The following is a 20,704-nucleotide window of genomic DNA, read 5'->3' as shown; positions in this document are numbered from 1 at the left end:
ACGCAGCATGTGACATGTGATCATTTCACCTGTTTTCTCATTCATCAGACTGAGGCTGTTTTAAGTGAGTCAATTTCAGAGACACGTTGGGTCTCAGAAGGACGTCACTGTGAATATTCCACAGAAATGTATCCTCTGGGAGGATACGAAGGCCCAGCCTAGCAACCATATGTTGCCTTGAGAATACTCTGTCCCTTATTTGTGTTCTATGAACGGAATCTGTTGTTGGAAGTTGTCAAACCAAGACATTCATTCTGCAGTGGAACTGAAAGATTTCAACTCGCAAAGTAATTTGTGTTGCTTAGAAACTTTGCATTTCTAGCTTTTATGGTGACTGAATTGTTTAACTTTATAGATTATTAAGATGAAGATTTTTACTTATGTTTGGACATGTAAAAGTGGCATTGTACCTCCAAGGAAACATGTATCCACAGTGTTATATCGTTTTTGCCAAATGCCCCATCTCAATGTCCCAGCCGAAGGCGAGACTCACTGACGAAGGAAACGCTTTTCCAGTTTTCCAGTCTTAGCCAATCTGTTTCAAGGTGTGCATTTCAAGTGCTGATGTAAGAGAAACATTCTTTCATAATTGTTCAATCTAAAGCTCAAAATTCTGCTCTTGAGCAAAAAACAGACCCGGTTTGCATCCTTCTCCTCTAGCTCACTCTTTGCCATCAGCTTGACCTCGTCTTGGGGAAGTTCTAGCAATTCAACAGGTGGACCTCAGTGGACCTGTACTTGATCAGATGGTAAACCAAGTCACCGCTTCGTTTTTCTGAGAGACAAAAAAAAGTATTCCACTGGAAGAGAACAAACCTGAGCATGCAGGGGGCAAGTTTGAGCAGGAGCAAAATGATTAATAGTAGCAGAGAATATTTGAAAGAGAGTTCAGAAACATAACAGAACATAGAGCGTTTGTAAGCAAGCGGGAGCATAGTTTGAGTATGAGAACAGATATTTGAGATATTTGAAATCTGTACTACCGTACAGATTTTGTTGCGGTCTGCCTATTGGCCTTCATGCACACCGCTGCTGCTCATTAAATATTTTTTCCTTTATAATCTACTGTCTGTAAGCCTGAAATGTGATTGTGTGAACATTTTTGTGAAAATTTCGACAGATTAAAAGTTTCTAGCAACAACAATGCAGTGAGATGTTCAAAGCCTCTTTAACGTCTTTTCTTCCCCTCACCAATGAATTGCTGTTTTGTGATTGACTGTGTCGCTCTCTGTGCTAACAAGAAACCGAGTGTGTGTACCTCAAAAGGTGGATTCATATTACACTTCAAAATATACTACACTCCAAGAACACCAAGAAATTCAAGTGGAAGGGTTCAGATGTAGAGGATTCCAAGAACCAAAATAGTCTACTAGATTTTGCTGCCACCAGTGCAAAGATGCTTATTACTGGCAGCAGGTGGATGAACATGTCTCTGCAGGCGGTGAGTTGAAAACTTTTGGACGGTGGCCATAAGATATGAAGGGCAGCGCTGTTCAAGAAAAACATAAAGCAGAGACTGAAACTCTGCAGGATGTACAAGGATAGACAGCAGGTCAAAAGCTGTGTTCTCAGATTAAACTTGTTTTGGATAGAAAAATCGGTTTTCTGTAAAAGAACAGGTAAACACAATGATGAGTCTTGTGTGTTACCAACAGTGAAGCAACCTAAAACTATCCATGTGTTCAGTTGATTCTCATTTAAAGGGGTTTGCTTACTCACCATTCTGCCTGGTCCGGTCTTGGTGTTCAGATGTCCAGTCTTGGTCTCTGTCGTGGAAGGTCAGGTAACAGTCTTGATTTTTGGAAGGCCCAATCTTGTTGTTGGTAGATCCGGTCTTGGTCTTGGAAGGTCTGGTCTCGGTCCTAGAAAGTTCAGTCTTGGTTTTAGAAGGGCTGCTCTTGGTTTTGGGAAGTTTGGTTTTAGTCTTTATCTTGGAAGGTCAGGTATTGGTCTTGATTTATCGAAGGTCCAGTCTTGGTGTTGGTAGATCCAGTCTTGATCTTGGAAGGTCTGGCTGTGATCTTGATCTTGGAATGTAGAGTATTACTCTTGGAAGGTCTGGTTTTTGAAGGTTTGGTTTTGTTTTGAGCCTTGGAGGATGCCGTCTTGGTTTTGGTCTCAGAAGAACTGTCCTTGACTCCTTGACCATTTAGCAGGTCAACTAACTTTAAACATCGTCCAAGACACACAATCCCTTTGTTGAAACACTATAGTACTAGCATCACCTTGTGGAGCTTTCATCAATGGCTCAAATATTGGAACTTTTAAATTTTGGATCTTTGGTTAGGAAGTTTCCCAAACCCCAAGTGTTTATACATCACAACATGTCGGTTCAAGTGGTCAAGATACTGTGTTCAAGTCCAAGCTCTTATCAGATAGGAAGTGACCACCATTAAATAGAATTTGGTGGAGACGATGTAAAGCAATCTGAGTAAAATGAAAGTTCTGGACAACATCCCAGTAAATACTCTAGAATAAAACAAAAGATTTTAAAAGTTTTATAGCCAGAGGACACATCTGTCAGTCTGAAAACATTTGGCCATGACTTCACATGCTTGCTGAGTAGCTTAACTGTAACCCCTGAATTCCTCTTAAACCAGACCTCTGATGTTGAGTTCCTCAGTAAACCACTGGCTTCCTACCAGGCGTGAAAACTTTGAAGCGTATGAATGTGACGCAGACCACTTGACGGAACGTAGTAAGTTGTGTTGCGTGCGTCACGGAACATTGACCACGCATACTAGAACCTTTGATGAGGCCAATCAAACAGGTCGCAGGGTTAAGCTGTGCTTATAGCAACAGTAACAACGCTGCCTCAGGCCAGGTGCTGATATAAACAGAGCTGACCTCTGACCCTTTGGATCTGCTTGTAAAAACTGAGCTATAATTAGACTAAATGGTGCACCTCCGTTCTGACCCAGAGGAAATGTTATTAGAAGGAATCTTGCGCAGTATTGCGATCGAGCAAGGGTGAGTGAGTGGGAGCTTCATGGTAAACACAGAAAAACAACAGAGACATTGTTGTGCTGCAGTCAGAAACACAATTTTACTCTGAATACCACAAAATAAAACAATGTGCAACAAACTACCTTCAGGAAAGCAGCCAAGAGGCCAAAGGTACGGAGCTGCTCCATCTTCTCCTTTCATAGAACAAGTATTGGAATCTAATGTTCGTAGAGGAGCTGAGTTCTTCTGTCTCAATTGGAAAAAAGTTGGAAGATTTTTGAGTTCAAGTCCAGATTGTTGGCAAGACACTGAACCCCAAGTCGTCCATCGGAATATGTTTTGGTGTATGGGGATTTACCTTCTGGGCCAAAAGGTCAATATGACTACGCAACTGAAATTCAGATGATTTACTTTTAAGAGCGGCCAGATGAAAGCCGTCATTGAAAGAACACTATATTACATCCTGTTTGCAGAAAAAAAGCTGAAAATACACAGCAGCCTCAACATGCAACCCTGAGAGTAGCATGATGTGGCAGCTTGGGGGGATGCTTTCCATCTGCAGCCACAAAAGATGTTTAGATTTAATAGGAAGATCTACATACAGTGGAATCCTGGAAAAAACTTAAATAGAAAAATCCCTTCAAGCAGAACAAACAACAGGATCCTAAACACACACCGCTTCAGTTTAGTGCTTTAAGTCAAAGTATTGTCATGTGTTGGAATGGTTGCAGTCAAAGTACAGACCTAAATCCAACTGAGAATATGTGGAAGAACTTGGAAACTGTTGTTCACACACTGCCTTCATTCAAGCTGACAAAGTTTGAGCCACTTTGCAAATGCATACTCCAAAAAGCAGATGGATGGCTGGATCACTTTCCTTACATTTAAAAATTATGCACTACTTCGCAATAAAATGCATTGAAATTTGAAGTTGTAAAGACGAAAATTTCTGCAAAGGTTTCATCTCACAGCTGCCCTTTGGGCTGGTTTAGACCGTCAGGCGTCTAAGTCTCAGGTCCAACTATGCCACAGAAAGCAAAGAGAAAGCGGTCGACTCACGGGATCCCGATTTCGAAGATGTTGTTTTGGATCAGCTGCTTGCCCAGCATGATGATGCTGAGCTGAACGCACAACTCGATGAGGCAGCCTCCTGGTGCGCACTAAGGGAAACACAGAGGGTCAGTTCCAGAGCCGTGCAGGATCCTCGTATACTTGACCTTCTTAGCTAAGGTTTTACAGAAACAAACCTCCTCCATGCGATAATCATTGAAGACGTACACATAACTTCCAGGTCGACCCGCAAACCTACAAGAGCAAACAAAAGGTAACATTCATGGGGTATATATATATATTTTTTTGTTTTACCAAAATTAATTAATAATTTCTTTTATATGCAGATGAAATAAAAACATATTTCTTGTTTAAGAACAGACTCTTCTTGGCATAACATAAATCTTTAAAAATCAACGACAGGCCTCTTTTTTCTTCATTAATAATTTATGTTTTTGCGTGAATACACGGTTCCCACAGCTCAACATCATGTCAAACTACACACAGGAACATGCATACGAGGACTCGAATCTTACCGTCCCTTGAAGAAAGCCACGTAAAATATGGGAGCGTATGCATTCATAAACTTGAGCAGGAAGGCCTTAAGGATGAGACGCTCTTCGAAGTTGGTTTCCGTTTTAGGAATCTCTGAAAAAAAAAAAAAAAAAAAGTTAATATTACTGTTTACGTAAAGTTTTAAGAGGACAGTACTTTAATATGCACATTGGCTTTTGAAGATAAAACTTAACCCCAAATCCTATGTCAAGATGTCAGACAGGTTCCATTTAAGAGATTTCTCCATTCTACCAGTCTGGCTGTCATCAGGGCAGAAACTGAGTCATACAATGCGGTTAATCATAATTTTGTCTGATGATTTAAAACGTTAAAATATAATAAAACATAAGTAAAAACTGAAAGAATCTGTAAATGGAAAAATACTTTTCTTAGCAGCACACACATCAGTGAAAGTAGGTTAGTGTACTGGCCCTTGTCTTTTTGATTACACACACACACACACACACACACACTCCCTCTTTACACATCTGAATTCTGCCTCTATTTCTGGGGTTGGGAATATAGATGTGAATGTCGTAGAAACCTCTGGGGACGACGGATGAGAGAGCTGGAGCATGAAAACATCAAAGTTTTATCACACTGTCCAAGAAGAAGAAGAGGAGGGGAAAAATCTACATTTTTCTCAAATATGCAGACACATGCTCATTGTGTAAAACAAATGTTTAAAAACATCGGAGTGTGTGTGTGTGTGTTAAGATTTTTTTAACTAGTCCCTCTGCGGCTCAAGTTCAGTTGGCCATCCCTTCAAACTTAAATTTTTTACCCTTAAATAACGAAGCATCAGTTTATTAGTCTCTGTAGACAAGTCATTTCAAGAATTACTGCAATCAGCAGCAGTAAAACTGACCCAGGCATAAGTTAATTAAATTGTGTTATTTCCTGAAAATTTTGCATCATGCCCTAATATTTATTTTGATTCTGATTCCCGTTTGTGCCAAGTATGCCTCCTAGTCAAGTAAAAACAACTAAAAATATGCAATATATCAGATGTATTGGCACCAACATCGTTATTGGCTGATACATATCTGTATCAGCCCGATAAATAAAATTCAGCTTAAGTCAGCAGTGTGGTCAAGTTTTTAAGGCGTCAAAAGGTAAATCATATCGATATATGATATTGGTAAATACTGGTTATCGGCCATAACAGCAATATTAAAATCAGATATGGATATCAGACCAGATTTTCATATTGGAGAATCCCTAAAAATAACCAACTGACCTCCTGACATTGTTTTTTTTTTTGGAGTCATAGCAGTAGACCGTGAGCAGGCTACATATTTGACAGAAAAAGTAATCAAACTTGTGTTTCAGTTAGTCATTGTTGTAACATTTCTGGGCAATAAATATCAAACCATTGTACATCTTCACCAAGTGGAAAAAGTTTGTATGTAATCATTTTACACTGTTTCTATAACTGACAGAGCTAGGATAATACATGTTTGACTTGTATTCTTTTCTATTGCTTACGTGAAATTGTTTTGCAGTAAATATGTAAATTAAATCATAATTTCAAATTGCATTTCTTTTGTTTTACGTAGATTTCGACTATTATTAATACGTGTTGAATGATCTCACCAAAAACAAAAGCAGATGTTTAAGAGAAATTGTTTTTCACAGCACCGTATTTTTGAAATTTCTTGAAGAATTACATTATAAGTTTGGACGCATTTTCTCTATACACATCTGGTTTGTGTGCGTCTTTGGAAGAAAATGTAGGGCTTGTTTACTAGTCCAAGTTTGCTCTATTTTTAGCATCAATATTTTTCATTCCTGTTTGCAGTTTGTTTATGAAGATAATATATTTTTAAAAGATGTAAATGTGCAGATGGGAGTCAGAAGAAAAGTCGGAGATAAGACAGAATCTAAACAGATCAAATCTACGTTGGGCTGCAGTTGCCACCATATACATCTTGTTTTAACAAGCAGAGGTGCAAAAAGTGGGTATGGAGCGTATGCAACGCATAGGGGCGCAGCACCAGAGGGGGCGCCAAAACCCCGTCTGGAGGGGGCGGCGCGCCGATTATGTTTTCCATACACTTCAGCGCGCCTCACGCTCCTTCACGTCTCGCACATAACGAGGTAAATGTATCGATTTTTACACTTCACGTAGCGTCGCCTCGGGGGGTGTGATGTGAGAATCGCTCCTTCACCCTGACGGTCCTTCCCTCGGGGGACGGGCAGGCGCTGATTTATGTTTTCGCATCCACCTGAATAATGTGCAGTTGCGCCACTGTTAACAAGTACTGTGTACTTTTCAGTGATGTTATCATTGTTATAAAAGCGCATGATGTTTGTTGTTGTGGTTTCACGGTTCTCTGTCCTTTTGTGTGGTTTCTTCTCTCTTTCTGCAGGTGTAGAAGCAGACTTATACAGTGTTTTCTTGTTTTGTCCTCTACTCTCATCTCCTTCATTCCCTTTAAACCTTTTTCTCCACCTTTCTCAATTTTTCCCCTCCCGTTTTTTTCTGTGACCGTGCCCATTACATTCAAAATAAACTGAGGATTTTTTATGTTCAGGTTTTACACATATATATGTATATATCAAATAGAGCATATGGAAAGCTGTAAAGCTCTACTTAGACAGCCATTTTTGTGTGATTGTTCTGAGTCGCCCTGATTTTAAACATGTAGGATTTTCGTGTCCTGCATAACTGAGAATCTACACCAATGAAAACGGCTTTAGATGAGAGGTCAGTGGGTCTTTCTGTACCTAGCTCCGTCAGCCACAGTGCCACGGTGCCGTAGATTTCATCCAGGATCAGGATGACCACGAGGTTGATGATGACAGCGGTGGCCGTCACGGTCACCCGGACATTGGACTTGGTCTCGGGGTCTGGACTCATCGCCATCAAGGCTGAGATCGTGATGCGGTAGATGATTACGCCGAAAACCGCTGAAAACGTCAGTCCAAACTGGCAGCAAAGTGAGAAGAAAATGCTTTGACAATTAGTTAAGGTATGGTAAATATCAAGGAAGTGTATTGTATAAAGCACAGCACTTGTACTCGACTTGCCATGAAAAGGATAGAGGAAATGTTCATGAAGTATCCAGGGAGACGGTCTTTCCACGTCAACTTCTCGGCGACCGTCTGATTGAAAAGACGAGAGGGAAACAGAGGAGAGAAAAGAGTGAGAGAGTTCCCAGTTTGCCAAGCAATAGGTCAAGGTTGTTCAACTTCATTGGAAGATCTGGAGTGAAGAAAAAAAAAGACCCCAAAAAAAACAGCTTAAGTGAAGAAGAATCAGACAAACACGTGCATACCTCTATTTGCTGAATCGGCGCCAGATAAGCGGAAGGTAAAGGAAGGATGGAAGAAAGGTCAAGGGGTGTAAATAAAATGTACTTACTAGAGTTATGGTGAAAATAGAACTAAATAAAGACGCATCTCTAATAAAAAATAACTTCAAAAGAGATAATGAGGAAAAAAATGACAGAAACAGGAGAGAAAAGTCTCAATTGAGCCTCTATTGCCATTACTTTAATACAGAATGTTCTCATAGTACTCATATTTGGAGGAATGTGGGATAATTTCTTAAAAACAAACAAAAAAAAGTCATAATTTGTTTCAAGTCATCTCAACTTATCTGACCTGATTCACATCATGGAGTAATGTCACATATTTTGAATAAGCAGGAACAGCAAGCAAGTGGTGATCAGTCCTAAAGCAACGCTGCCATCTAGTGAAGGTAAAGGAACAGTGCAACCAGCAATTCGAGCTGCCTGGACTGCACTCAGAAGAGAACATCCTCACATGGACTTAAACAGCTACATTGAATTTGAATGGAAACCGGAAGTTCAAGCTTTTGATTTTTTTTATCAGCAAATCACAACCAAGAGAAGCTGGAACAAGAGGACAAAGTCAAGAGAGGGGGACGTGGAAAGACAAAGTTATAGTCCGAGTGTGTGTGCGTGTGTGTGTGTGTGTGTGTGTGCGTGCGTGTGTGTGTGCGTGCGTGCGTGTCTGTGTGTGTGTGTGCGTGTGTGTGGGGACAGCCATCAGCGGAGGAGGTAGTAAATTAGGTCAGGCGTTATATTTGGCTTGTGGAGTCCACTGAGGAGAGCCCGACAAAGCTCTCATGACGGAGACCCAGTGACAGGTTTTTATTTTCTGTCTCTTTCTGAGCAGCCTGCTCCTACGCTCCCATTTATGCAAAACAGGAAGTCAAAATAAACATTTTGTTTATCATGTAAACACTAAATAATTGCTTTATTTCATCCTGAGACCTAACAGAAATTGAGGATTTTTTAAAATTTATTTATTTATTTATTTATTTATTTTTATTTATTTATTTATTTTTTTTTGGTGTTTTTGGGCAGATTTGGTTCATCTTCCACTCCTGCATGTCAAATGTTGAACCAATAGCCACTCTCACAAGTGTATCAAAGCAAAGCATATCAAAATGCTTGGTTTTTAAGAGTATAAAAATTTTGATGCATAATTTCGAAAGACTAGAAAGAAAATCTAGAGAGTTTGAGTTATAAATTAAACTGATGTTGGCCAAAAAAGCAAACTCTACACCTACGAACCTCGGTCTCGGCTCGGTTGAAGTGAACTCCGCTGTGGTTTGAATGCGTATGTGAACGCCAAGACCACCAGAGACCGCTCCAAAAGCAGGAAGTGGACTACGGCACAGTGAATTCTGGGTAAATACAATCATAAACAAACAAGTCTAGCACTAGCGGGAGAAATGACTCGTGGTGTTTTACCAAAGACAAAAGAGAAATCCTACAAGCGCTAAAATCTGACGCCACTCCATTTTGTTTACATTTCCCTGAAGTAGGAAGTTGCGCTCAGTGTCTTCTTTAGAGGTTTTTGTGTCGTTTCCTTCAGTAGTTCTTTGCGCAGCGCCACCACAGATGGGGAGGTGAACAGGTTTTTCAAGTAGTTTGGCTCATTTTATTCAGTGAAGTGTGGAAGTGAAACGTACCAACTGATGATGTAACAAATGTTACAATTTTGCTCCCAACTCAAGTCCACCAGACTATCAGGTCTGAAACCACCGGGGAAATCTAGAATGGTGAACTTTAATCCCTTCTGCTCACTTCAATGAGCAAAAGCGAATTGGAGTGAAAAAATTGCCCCATTGTCCTAAACACAATTCTCACTTTAGATGAATTGGACTGACTCCAAAAATAGATGGCTGGCTTTATTTGTATCGAGTGCTGAAAATGTTCTGCACTGACTCCACTAAGCGGTGAAACATGCAGCTCTGTCTGACCTTTGAAAGCTAATTTGGTTTGAACCTATAACACAATTTTTGTGTCTCAGGTAATAAAGCCAAGGGCTGCTAAGTGTGCGTGAGAGGGAGAGTTGTGTGTCGCCATAGTGACGGTCACTAATCTTACCCCTGGCTTCCTGCCCAGCATGCATCACTCCCACTCAGGCGCTCTCCCTCTGTTTTTCTTCCTACCTCCACTTCTCCAAGCCTCTCAGTCGCTTGTGTTTTGTGTTTCTTTGTCTTGTATCTCTCTCAGTTTTTTTATTTTATTTTATCCATAAATGAGCATTGACTGACAAGCTGTAAGGTGACATACTGCTCATAAAGTGGCAGGTTGAATAACCCTTGAAAAAAACTTAAGTCCCAATAAGAACATTCAGAAAAATTAGATTTAACCTTCTTGCCATTAATTAATTTATATTAGCACTTGATTTTACGTTTACTTTTAACCTTTGTTTAATTTTACTGTCTAATTTAACCTATTTAATGAAATTAGTTGACAGCTGGCTGGTTGTATAAGCGATTAGCTCGATTAGCATAGTTAGCACTGCTAGCAATAAACATGAGTTTTGTGGTTTAGCTATTCCCAGGTAATACAGACCTTCATACTAACAGAATCTCTATCAGAACTTTGCCAACATTTTTTAGTTCAGAACATCCCATAAAAAACACAGGCTGAGTAAACAAAAGCAGAAAATATAGACAGGTTCGCTGTAAAGTGTTGCTAATGGCAGAACTGGGTCAATTCAGCTCTTTTGACTTAAGTTTACCTGAATATAACTAGAGTGGGTACAAACTGATGAGGTTGATAGCTTCTTTTCAAGTGAAGGAAAAACGACCGAAGTTAGCTTCTTTGAAAAGGCAAAGAAGCTAAACGATTAGCATCAATTGAAGCTAAGCTTGACTGAAAAACTAAAAGAACTATTCCACTTAAAAAACAAAGCTTAAAATTTTAAACAGGTTTCTTCAGGACACCACTTACATAAATAAATGTAAATCTTCTCACTGACCCACACAAAGTCACTGTACTAAATCATATTTTGGAATGTTGTTGATAATGTAAATACAGTGAGTTTTTTGGGGTTTTGAAACATTAACTGGAAGTTACTGTTACTGATTAATAAAATAAATTTCCACAATATACAATATGATTAATGCCCACCCCTACTTTCAATCTCAATTGTTTTTTTTGTTCAGTTTTGACTTGCAAATTAAGATGTTTTCTGATTTCTGATTACAGAATTAATATTTTAAACTGTCTTTAGCCTCTTAAGTGAGCAAGTTATCCGTGGGCAGTTATCAAAGCGTGGGTAGCTTCAATAACTGACAACATCAGGCTACATGTGTGCTGCCTTATGTGTTGTATAAAAGTAAAAATAAAAAAAAACAAAGTTTGAAAACTCAAAAGGATAAATAGAAAATTTAGGACCATCAGCAGGATGGGTTAACCAAATAATAAACGAAGAAAGCAAAAGGAAACGAATACCTGAGCAGATACCTGAGCACCTTCTGTGCTGAAACCACAGCAGCCAGAGGATGGGACAGGAAGAGAAGAACAGAGAGACAGCAGCCTGCTGGAAAGGAAACTAAGGGAGAGGAAAAGAAGGAAGGAAGGCACGCTAAGGAGAAAAGAGGAGAGGAGAGAGGGAGGGTTACCGGTACTCCTGCAGCCATGGCAGACAGCAGTTTTTGTCTCCATCTGTCCTTCCCTGTCACTGTCCCGTCCTCCTGCTTCTCTGGCTTCAAGACAGAGGGACGAGTCACAAACAAAAACATACACATAAACATGGCTTCGCATCAGCCAGTGGGGCCAGGGTTGAGCTGCAAGGCAACCCCTATTCATCCTAACCCTAACCCACACCCATTAGCTATAGAAGTGCAGAAGTCGTAATTATGAAAACAAATGTGATTAATGGAAACACGACAACTTCAAAAACAAATTAAAGGTTCTTGCACTAGGGTGTGGTGGTTTTTTTCAAACGCATCGAAATCGATGTACGTTGCAAAACTCCCATGGAAACGCATTTTTTTTCACATCACAGGAGTTACGTGATCAACAGCCGGATGTTACTGCTGTCGGAAACGACAAAGAAGACGACAGGAAGTGGTAGGAGGATGATGGTTTGTTTTTGTTTTTTCCAGGCAATGTGCAGCTGGCTCCACCAGAGCTCTCACAGTGTCACACAGTTCAGAAGAAGCTGTGTGTCATTCCAATGTGTTGAATCCATAACTGTAAAATGACCGACTGCAATTTCCCCAAAACACCAAATATGTAGCCGCTCCAAAGTGGGCGGGGCTTATCACTCCAACCTGAGTAAGACACCAACGTCTCTTCTGATTAGCTGATAGATGATGAGCCTTAAATATGGCTGCTTGGCCTCTTTAACACTCGAGTTAGGTTTACTTTAAAGGGTAAGGAAACCAAAAATCAAGCAGACAAGTTGGAACGTATTTGTGATGAAGGGGAAAGACATTTCCATTAAAACATATTCTTTTGTTAGAAATGGTTTAGTCAAACTGCAGACCTGAAAGATTTGCATCAAAAGGATGATTTTTATAAAGTATTGAATGAGAAGTAGCATAATAAAAAGCCAGCTTGGTCTTTTTTTGAAAGCGACTGGTTGGAATATTTTTTGGTGGTGTCAGAGTAAAGGGGACTCAATGCAAATGAACGTGTAACTTCAGAGCTGCTAGAGATCACAGAGGATTTTCCTTTCACTTTGCGCTGGTTTGTGTCTATCATAAAGTACATGAGAAAAAGAGGCTGTAATGAGTAAAAAAAATATTAATTCCTTTTCCAATCATGTTTTAAAGTTCCTACCTCGTTCTTTTTCTTTTTCTTCTTCTTCTTCTGCTGCTGCTTCCTCTGTCGCTTCTCCAGGAGGATGGTCTCATACTTTGGCCGGGGATGTTCCTGACAACAAAACGGGAGCTCGGTTATGGAACAAAATTCCCATGATGCATCTGTGCAGCTGATTTAGTACTTAGTAACGAGCCACATGACACCCTGTTCTCATCAATTATCCCTGTAGATCTGAGCTGATCTGTATGTAAATATCTACGTCTGAGTTTCTAGATGGTTTGGTGTTTTTTTTGTTTTTTTTTACCTCGTCCTCCTCGATTCCCGTCAGATCCCAGCTGAAACTCAGGCTGATCTGTCGCCGTTTCCAGTGCTCCAGGAACAACACAGCTGCACACAAACGCACAAAAGTTCAGTAAATCATTCTATCAAAAACTTTGCTGTCTACAAACCGTAAAACAGGATTTTACCGCTAAAAAACAGAAGAATATGAGAAAAACCCCCAACTTTTTCTTAAGCCCAAAAGTTTTCATACCTCTGGCAGATTTTGATTTAATTTTATTATCACTGAAGCAAAATCTTTGTTTCCGGACCACTCAAAAGACAATGAAACATGTTAAATTTTTGTCTTTTATTTATGTTCTAATCAAAAACGGCAGATAAAAAAATTATTTACATAATTTTCAATACTAAATGGAGAGATATTTATTATTTCTTGCAAATGTTGACCACCTTTCTGTAGCTTTTCCAGTCACTCCGGCTAAATAGAAAATAACTTATCTAATATGTGCTTTGCATCAGATCTGTCATGGCTTCTTCCTGTCTGAGTGGCTTTTCAGCCCCTGTGAGTGCAGAGCGTTTTTCATGGAGGATAACGACACTCAGACAGCAATCTTAGCTTATGTTGACCTCTGTATTTTTTTAAAAAGTGTATTTTCAAACAGTAAGTGTAAATATCTGTGTGTGTTTTTCTTTTGTTGAACTCCTGAAACTTTACTCCCGTGCCGATTTAGCTTGTCGCCACAAGTGTCCGCCTCCGCTTGAGGCGAGAGAGGACGTAAGATATTAATGAGCACCTTCATGCTCACCCCACCTGTCCTCTTTTGTCTCGCTCTCGCACACATACACACACACATGCACTGGCGCAAACCCGAAACCTCACCCCACAGAGACATGAAGATGGCGAAGAAGACGGTGGCAGGGTTATCGAAGAGGTGCGAAGCCCTGGCGGTGCCGCAGGCCGTGCTGAGGTGCCAGTAGTCGCAGGCGCCGTCGCATAGCGGACACATGGTGAAGTTGAGACGCTCGTCGCACATCTCCAAACTGTAAAGAGGGAGAGACGGAGGGAGGAAAGGAAGGGCGAGAACTTCAACCCACCGACAGACGTGCCGACGCTTATTGTGCGCAGCATGAAAACAAAACCGTGATTTCAATCCCCGCATTCAAAAAAAAAAAAAAAGACTTTAGGAGATGCTCGTGTCTGTTACATGTGCGTACAAGAAATGAATGGGACTTTTAACTCCTGACTACCACACAAGCTTTTGTACTTTGACCCTATTCATAGTCGGTGTGGGCTGAATCCATGACACTCGCGCACACACTGCCAGCCGTACCTTCTGTGCCTCCCACACGGCCGTGACTAAAGCCAGATACAGCAGGTATCTGGGCAATCCCTGTCTAGTGGAGTGTGTGAGTGTGGCTCGTGAACATGAGCACACACTGAAAAGAGATCCCTCATTTTCAGGCTCTTCCATTGTTTTACGGCGAGCCTCCGTCCCGCTCCGTTTTACACGATCGACTACAATCTGTGAGAGAACGGCTCGAGGTTTCCGGTTGTACCTGGGGATGTTAGTGTCCACCGTCGCCACGCCGTATCCAAACACGATGATTCCCACTATGGAGGCCGGGATGAGCAGCTGGGTGTAAACACCAAGCCATGCAAAATACAGGCCGATCTTCTCTCCAAAGTACTTCCTGCAGAAAAACAAGACAGGCTCACGTGAGACGAGGATGAGTTTGCAAATCTCTGCATTCCTAAAATGTAACTGCGGACTATTTGTCTAAATGGAAGGAAAATTAACTTCTTCTCTTGCTTCCCTTCATCCAAAAGACTTCCTCAGTTCATGGGTGAGAATTATCCCAGTACCTGAGCGTTCTGTTTTTGGGTTAAAACTGTTCATCAAAGAGGTGGCTTATTGAGACGAGGCTCAGCGCTTCATCTACGTCTCAAAAACATGAAGAGAATGACATTCACACTTTGGACAGGGAAGACAGGGGGTTTAGAGGAGCGAAAGAAAAAATATCTACATGAAACAAAAGCAGGAGTAAAACGAGGAGGTGGTCTACGGTTTCATCTTTCTACAGTGCAGGACAAATCAAGAATAAATCATACTCTGTTCATACTTCTCCGTCAATACTTAATGGAGGAATGTTGTTTGAATTTGCTGGTCGGATCTTTGTCTGTCGGTGTTTAATATGCAGATACATAGAATGATGTGCGATGTGGAGTCTGTATTGACGTCTTCAAGATTGGCAACATTTAAATCAGTAGATGCTTTTCCAAAAGTGCACATGCGAGCAACACTGCTGGTCAAGACCAAGAGCAGAAGTTAAATATACCAAACAATTTGTATCAAAATGTTTGTAATAATCAGTCTTTCAGATGAACTAGATTAGCAACAGAGCGCTTTTAAAACCTAGAGTAGGGTGCCGGTTTGTTGGGTTTCCAAGCTACTGCTTAATGCATAGACTGTTATTAACGGTGCTTCCATTACAAATATGTGCAAAACATTAACAATTTTCTGCAAATGTTGAAAAGTCCACAAATTCACAATTGCGTTGTTGCAATTAAATAAGAAACGCGATTAAAGTTTGTTTGTGTTTTGTTTAATAAGTCATTCATGTCACACCATCATCCTCCCAAATGTCTTCTTCTTCTTCATGGTTTGCACCACGCTTTTTTTATGTGATGTGAAGAAAAGTGCTTCCATTTCGGTTTTGCAAAATAAGCCAATTTCAATATTTCCAAAACAAACAAAACTCCTGATCCTAGAGTCAAAACCTTTGATCTTAAAACAAGTGTTTTCGAAATTAGCACGTTTCCATCAAGTGGATTTATTTTCAAAATGTCAAATTGCGCAATTATACGGTCAACGGAAACACAGCTAGAGAAATGTTTGACTAATAAACTCACATTTGCGCTTAAAAGACTGTTAACTCTGAACTTCCCATGCGAAATATCCTCATTGCCATTAGCTGCATTTTTTTTACGGATCTCCAGATTGTAGCTTCAGAAATAAATAGAAATGCAATAAGTCACAAACCTGAACTCAGTTGAAAAGAAAAGTCAAAATGTATGACAAATAGCTAGCTGTTGAGAAAAACATTAATTATGCATTTCTGAGTATAATTAAATATGACCTGACGGACTGCAGTATTTTCTATAACCGTAGATTCGGTGGTAGTTATGAGATGAACCGTGTTCAGAGGGGTAGCCGGCTCTTCTGTTTTGCAACATTACCTGACCAGATCAATGGGCTGGTACTTGTAGAAGGCCGAGTATCTTGCCCACTCTTCGAAAAGAACCTGACAGTGCACACACACACACACACACACACACACACGCACACACACACAAAGAGACAGAGAGAGACAGAGTGAGAGAGAGAGAGAAAAACATTCAGAGTCAAGTCAATGTGGGTGTGTGTTGTCATGTTGAAAGTTGAAAAACATTTTTTTTTTTTCCAGAGGCACAGCTGATCCGGAGGCAGGCGCCTCCTGATTGGCCGAGCTGAGCCTCGGAGGAGCTGCGGTGTAAGTAACTCCATCCTGAAGACGAGTGAAACCCGGTAAGGTGGGAGGAAGATGGCCCGGCAGAAACACGGTGTCGGGTTCGACAACATCCACCGCACACGGAGCGCTTTCCAGAAACGCTTTGTGTTTATGCCCAGAAACGCAGAGAGAAGTGAAACTACTGTCACTTTGGCTTTTACTGTGCTTCGTTTGAGATTACTTACCCGTTCCTCCAATCAGACATGCAAGTGTTTGAAAACAGTCCAGATTTTTCCACTTTATAAGCAAAGTTATTCCTTATTGCAGCATCTAGGAGAAACATTCTGGCTTTCACCATCGCAAACCTTGAACTGATTAGACTTTTGCACATTTTGCCATTTTTCTCGTAGTATTGGAGAATTGAAAGGTGGCTAACTCTTAAATATATAAGTAAAAGAAATAACGCACGGAGACATAGTTCTTGCTGCTAGTATTTCCGCTCTTACAGTAGCTCTTACAGTAGCCTCATCAAATTCAACGTGTTTGATGAGTTTTCGCTTTTCAAGTCAAGAAACTGACATTTCTTGACTGATCAAGCTCAGTCGGATTTAGGTCTGGGATTTAATTAGGCCATTTAATCTGAGACATTTGCTTGGAGTTCTCGTTGCATGTCCTTCGAACAGTAAAGACCAGAGTTAGTTCTCTTCTCTACATAGGCCAAAAATATCAATGAAGTAGATCATAACTTTTCTTTTGTGCTGTATCTATTGGATTGTCTTAATCATTTTTTTAAATATGCAGTATATTAGTATGTAAAATATCTCTGTTCTCTGGGCTATTCTTCATTTGTATTTTTTAATTTGTTTTTTTTTAACCAGGTCAGTCAATTAAGAACAAATTCTCATTTTCAGCAGTGACATGTACAGAAAACATTAGAACAGAATATCAGAAAACAGAGAAAAAACTGAATTACGATCATATTCATACTGACTCAACATGCTATAATACATGAGTCAACGGCTTTTAAAAGCAGGTACATTAATCATTCGTTATTGTTTACAATCAGCTTTATTGCACAAAAAAGAATATGGTGGTTCAATTGTTAAATAAATGTTAAATTATAAATCCGCAACAGAAATCTAAGACATAACGCCGGCTGGGTTGAAATGAAAGCCTGTGTAGCAACTGAAAAAGGTTTTGTTTATCCTAATTTACATTCCCATCCCTGCTTGTTCTGTTATGTTGTGGTATACTTTGGACAGATTTATTTACCGGGGGTTTATTTCCAGTCTGGACTTTCAGTCAACAGATTACCGTTTCTCTCTCTCTCCCTCTCTCGTTCTCGCTCCGCCTGGGAGGAACGTTTGCTCGACTTAAACTCCAATCTGTGCCGGTGTTAGGCAGATGGGACGACGTACGAATGCGAACGAAAGGAGAACAGAACTGCCATTGTTCGGAAAGGCCCGTGTGTTCCGTTGCTTAGATATCCGCAGGGCCGGGGTTCGGGGTTCGAGCTGCAAGCGGCCCGACCCCGGGCCCCGGCCAGGGGTTGCGTTCGACGTCCGGCGTCGAAGTTTAGCATCTCTTTTAAGGGCAGATGGAACAGGGGAGGAGGAGGGAAAACGGAGGGTTAAACCAAACTGAACGAAAAGGCAGAGGTGTGAAAGCAGAGCAGCACCTGTCTGTCGTTGCGCTCCTCCAGGTGTCCAGTGACCTTAAAGTCGCCCTGCGGAGCAAAAGGACAGACATGAGGAAACACCAGAACACAGGAAAAACAACTAGTCACACTTTAAAAGCTCAAATGATTGTTAATGGAAAAAAAATCCACATGAATAAATATCAATATGAAGGAAGGAAATCTGTCAAATACAGATACAAAAAATGTAAACTGATAGTTTATTTTACAAGAAATGCAATCAGGAGAAATTATCAAATTTTACAAGAAAAAATTGGAATATATGTTGACTTTTATAATAATATCCTTTTCACATACTTGTTGAAACTGCCATGAAATAGTGACAGTTTAATATGAGACATAATCTGTGAAACAAACTGCATCTCCTCCGCCTTCACGGCAAAAACACAGAATCCCACCCGGCCGTTTCTGCTGCAACTCTCAGTGCGCTTGAAATGAGAGAAAACTAAATCACGTGTAATTTTTCAGCAAGATATAGGAAATAGTTTTAAGTCAATACTTCACGGCTCACACTTACATCATGAAGAGGGAAGGCGGCGTCATATACGCCCTTGGCTATCAACGTGCTGATGCCTGGAAAAGAGAGGAGGGGCATCGGTGAGGTCAGGTCAGGTCACATCATGTCACACGTTTTATTTTAAATGGAGCAGCAGGTTTTAAATCAGAAACTCAGACCTCTGGTCAGAGGGGAAAAAACAGATAGTAAAGCAGTTCTGTTATTTGAGTTTTTCAGATTATTAAAATGTAAAGGTCAACCTATTGTCACGATCTGTGTTTGTGTGTTTATTTTTGAGTTTTTCTGTGTAGTGCTGTTCCCTGTGAGTCTCTGTCCTGTCCTCCCCGTTTGTCTCCCAGGTGTGTCTCGTCCCCTTGATTACCCCGTGTGTATTTAAGTCCACCTGTAGTCTCCGTCTCTTGTCAGATCCTCGTCGTTGTTAGCGTCATTCCTCATTCTTCGTGTCCTACGTCAGTTCGCAGTTTCCTCAGTAGAACTGTATAGTCCTGAGGTTTCATGTGTCAGTCTTTGTCAGTCGCTACCGGTATTAGCTGTGTGCTAACGTGCTGCCTGTCCTGGACTGTGAGATCTTCATTAAATTCATCATCTTCTCCACACCTGGGTTCTCTGCGTCTCTCCTCACCACCACCAACCATACCACTTCATGACACCTATGTCAACAAGTTCGACACGTGTTTTTATTTTTGAATTTAGGAACTTTTTATTCCAATCTCTGAAGAACTTACAAAGAAAACTTGTTGTATTTTATTTGTTTTTGTGAGTTGATGCATGAAAAAATGATCGAGTCAGAAGGGCATATGAAGAGAACATATACTTTCACTTTTTACTGCATATTTATAAGGTTTAGATCTGGGTGTTGACTAAGATGTTCTGTTACAAGAATATGATCTTAATATTCCATTATACCTCAGGCTAAATTCAAAGTAAAATCAATGCAGTCCAAAGACAGTGTGAGCATTATTAGTCCGTGGAAGGGATTTGTTAAAAAGCAGAGAACACCTGTGTGGTTAACAAACACCACACCCAGGAAACACCCATCCTCACGCTTGAACACACTCAACCAGACAGAAACAACCACATCTCCCAGAGGCCCCTGCTTCCAATCTTTAGCTGACCTAGGAAGTGTGACCCACTTGTGGAGGAGATGGTGCAGAGCAACAGGGTGTGTGTGTGTTGCTCCACTGAGGAATGAAGGGAATAGAGGAAAAGCAAGGTCAGAGAGAGAGAGATGAAGCTCTGTTTTCTCTACCGTTCCTCCCCTGCAGCCCTGTGAGAACCCGCTGGCTGAGGCCGTCTGCTGCCATGGGCCAGCCAACCAGACATATGGGGGACACTGGACATGAAAAGGGTGTCAGCTCATCTCCACAGAGGAACCACGGCTCGCACAAACTACATCAACGCCAAGTACAGTACATGTTACACATGCAGCTAACCCGCTTCCTAGCACGGCTGTTTTGGGGAGAGCCGGTGCTTTTTCCTGCCTTGCTAGCAACAACAAACATTAATGCTGAGGTAACATTATATTTATAATTATCTCAGTCCTGATATTGGTGGAATGTCTGGTGAGCTGCTGTGTTTCTGTGGAGAGTCAAACAGAACTGAGGTGAGCAACTGTCTCAATGAAAATATTCAGGGAGAAAAATTCCCAGCTAAGCTAAGCTAAATTAGCCTAGCCTAGCTCTAAATGCATCTAAATGGGATATATATTGAGGTACTTCATGAGGGTATTAAGCGACAGACCAACACAAAGTAGGAGATGCATTTTAGGTCAAGGGAAAATTAGAAAGTTGACTTCGTGAAAATGGTGGAGGCAGCATCATGCTGAGGGAATATTTTGGTTTCAGATTGAATACACTAAGTCTGGATGGATGGAGGTGAAAAGTAAAATAAAAATCAGAATCTAAATATTGTATATTTTGTAGTGCAGCTGCTTAGAAAAAATTGTGGTGGCAGCATCATGATGTGGGGATGCAGTAGCAGGGGAGCTGGTTGCGTTGGTCTGTCACATTAAACACCCAGTTTGTGATGCAACGACATCACAAGACAGTTTGTCTGCTTTGGGTTCATTTGGTTTTACTCAAATATCAACTTTTGGGTACCTAAGACCTAAGACTTTATCTTTCTTCACAA

General features: G+C 40.7%; 1 protein-coding gene across 3 annotated transcripts in view; it reads right to left on the bottom strand.

Annotated features, from left to right (window-relative positions):
• Positions 1-20,704, bottom strand: part of ano2b (anoctamin 2b) — a 76,578-nt gene that overhangs the window by 34,336 nt on the left and 21,538 nt on the right. The window contains exons 7-19 of one of the 3 annotated variants that reach the window (XM_015030575.1): positions 18,575-18,630; positions 18,040-18,087; positions 16,111-16,175; positions 14,430-14,564; positions 13,753-13,913; positions 12,898-12,980; positions 12,612-12,704; positions 11,447-11,530; positions 7,585-7,659; positions 7,282-7,483; positions 4,533-4,644; positions 4,194-4,251; positions 4,006-4,106 (exon numbers count right to left, since the gene is read on the bottom strand). In XM_015030575.1, coding sequence (XP_014886061.1) covers positions 4,006-4,106; positions 4,194-4,251; positions 4,533-4,644; positions 7,282-7,483; positions 7,585-7,659; positions 11,447-11,530; positions 12,612-12,704; positions 12,898-12,980; positions 13,753-13,913; positions 14,430-14,564; positions 16,111-16,175; positions 18,040-18,087; positions 18,575-18,630 — 1,273 coding nt within the window. Of the gene's footprint in view, positions 1-4,005; positions 4,107-4,193; positions 4,252-4,532; positions 4,645-7,281; positions 7,484-7,584; positions 7,660-7,832; positions 7,842-11,446; positions 11,531-12,611; positions 12,705-12,897; positions 12,981-13,752; positions 13,914-14,429; positions 14,565-16,110; positions 16,176-18,039; positions 18,088-18,574; positions 18,631-20,704 lie in introns of all 3 variants that reach the window. The other 2 variants (XM_015030576.1, XM_015030577.1) reach the window with 2 other exon arrangements.

The sequence above is a fragment of the Poecilia latipinna genome, unplaced genomic scaffold (assembly GCF_001443285.1).
Source record: "Poecilia latipinna isolate Pla-1442-1.1 unplaced genomic scaffold, P_latipinna-1.0 Scaffold186, whole genome shotgun sequence".
Taxonomy (NCBI): domain Eukaryota; kingdom Metazoa; phylum Chordata; class Actinopteri; order Cyprinodontiformes; family Poeciliidae; genus Poecilia; species Poecilia latipinna.
The sequence above is the reverse complement of the archived record's forward strand: the minus strand, read 5'-3'. Positions and strand labels throughout refer to the sequence as shown.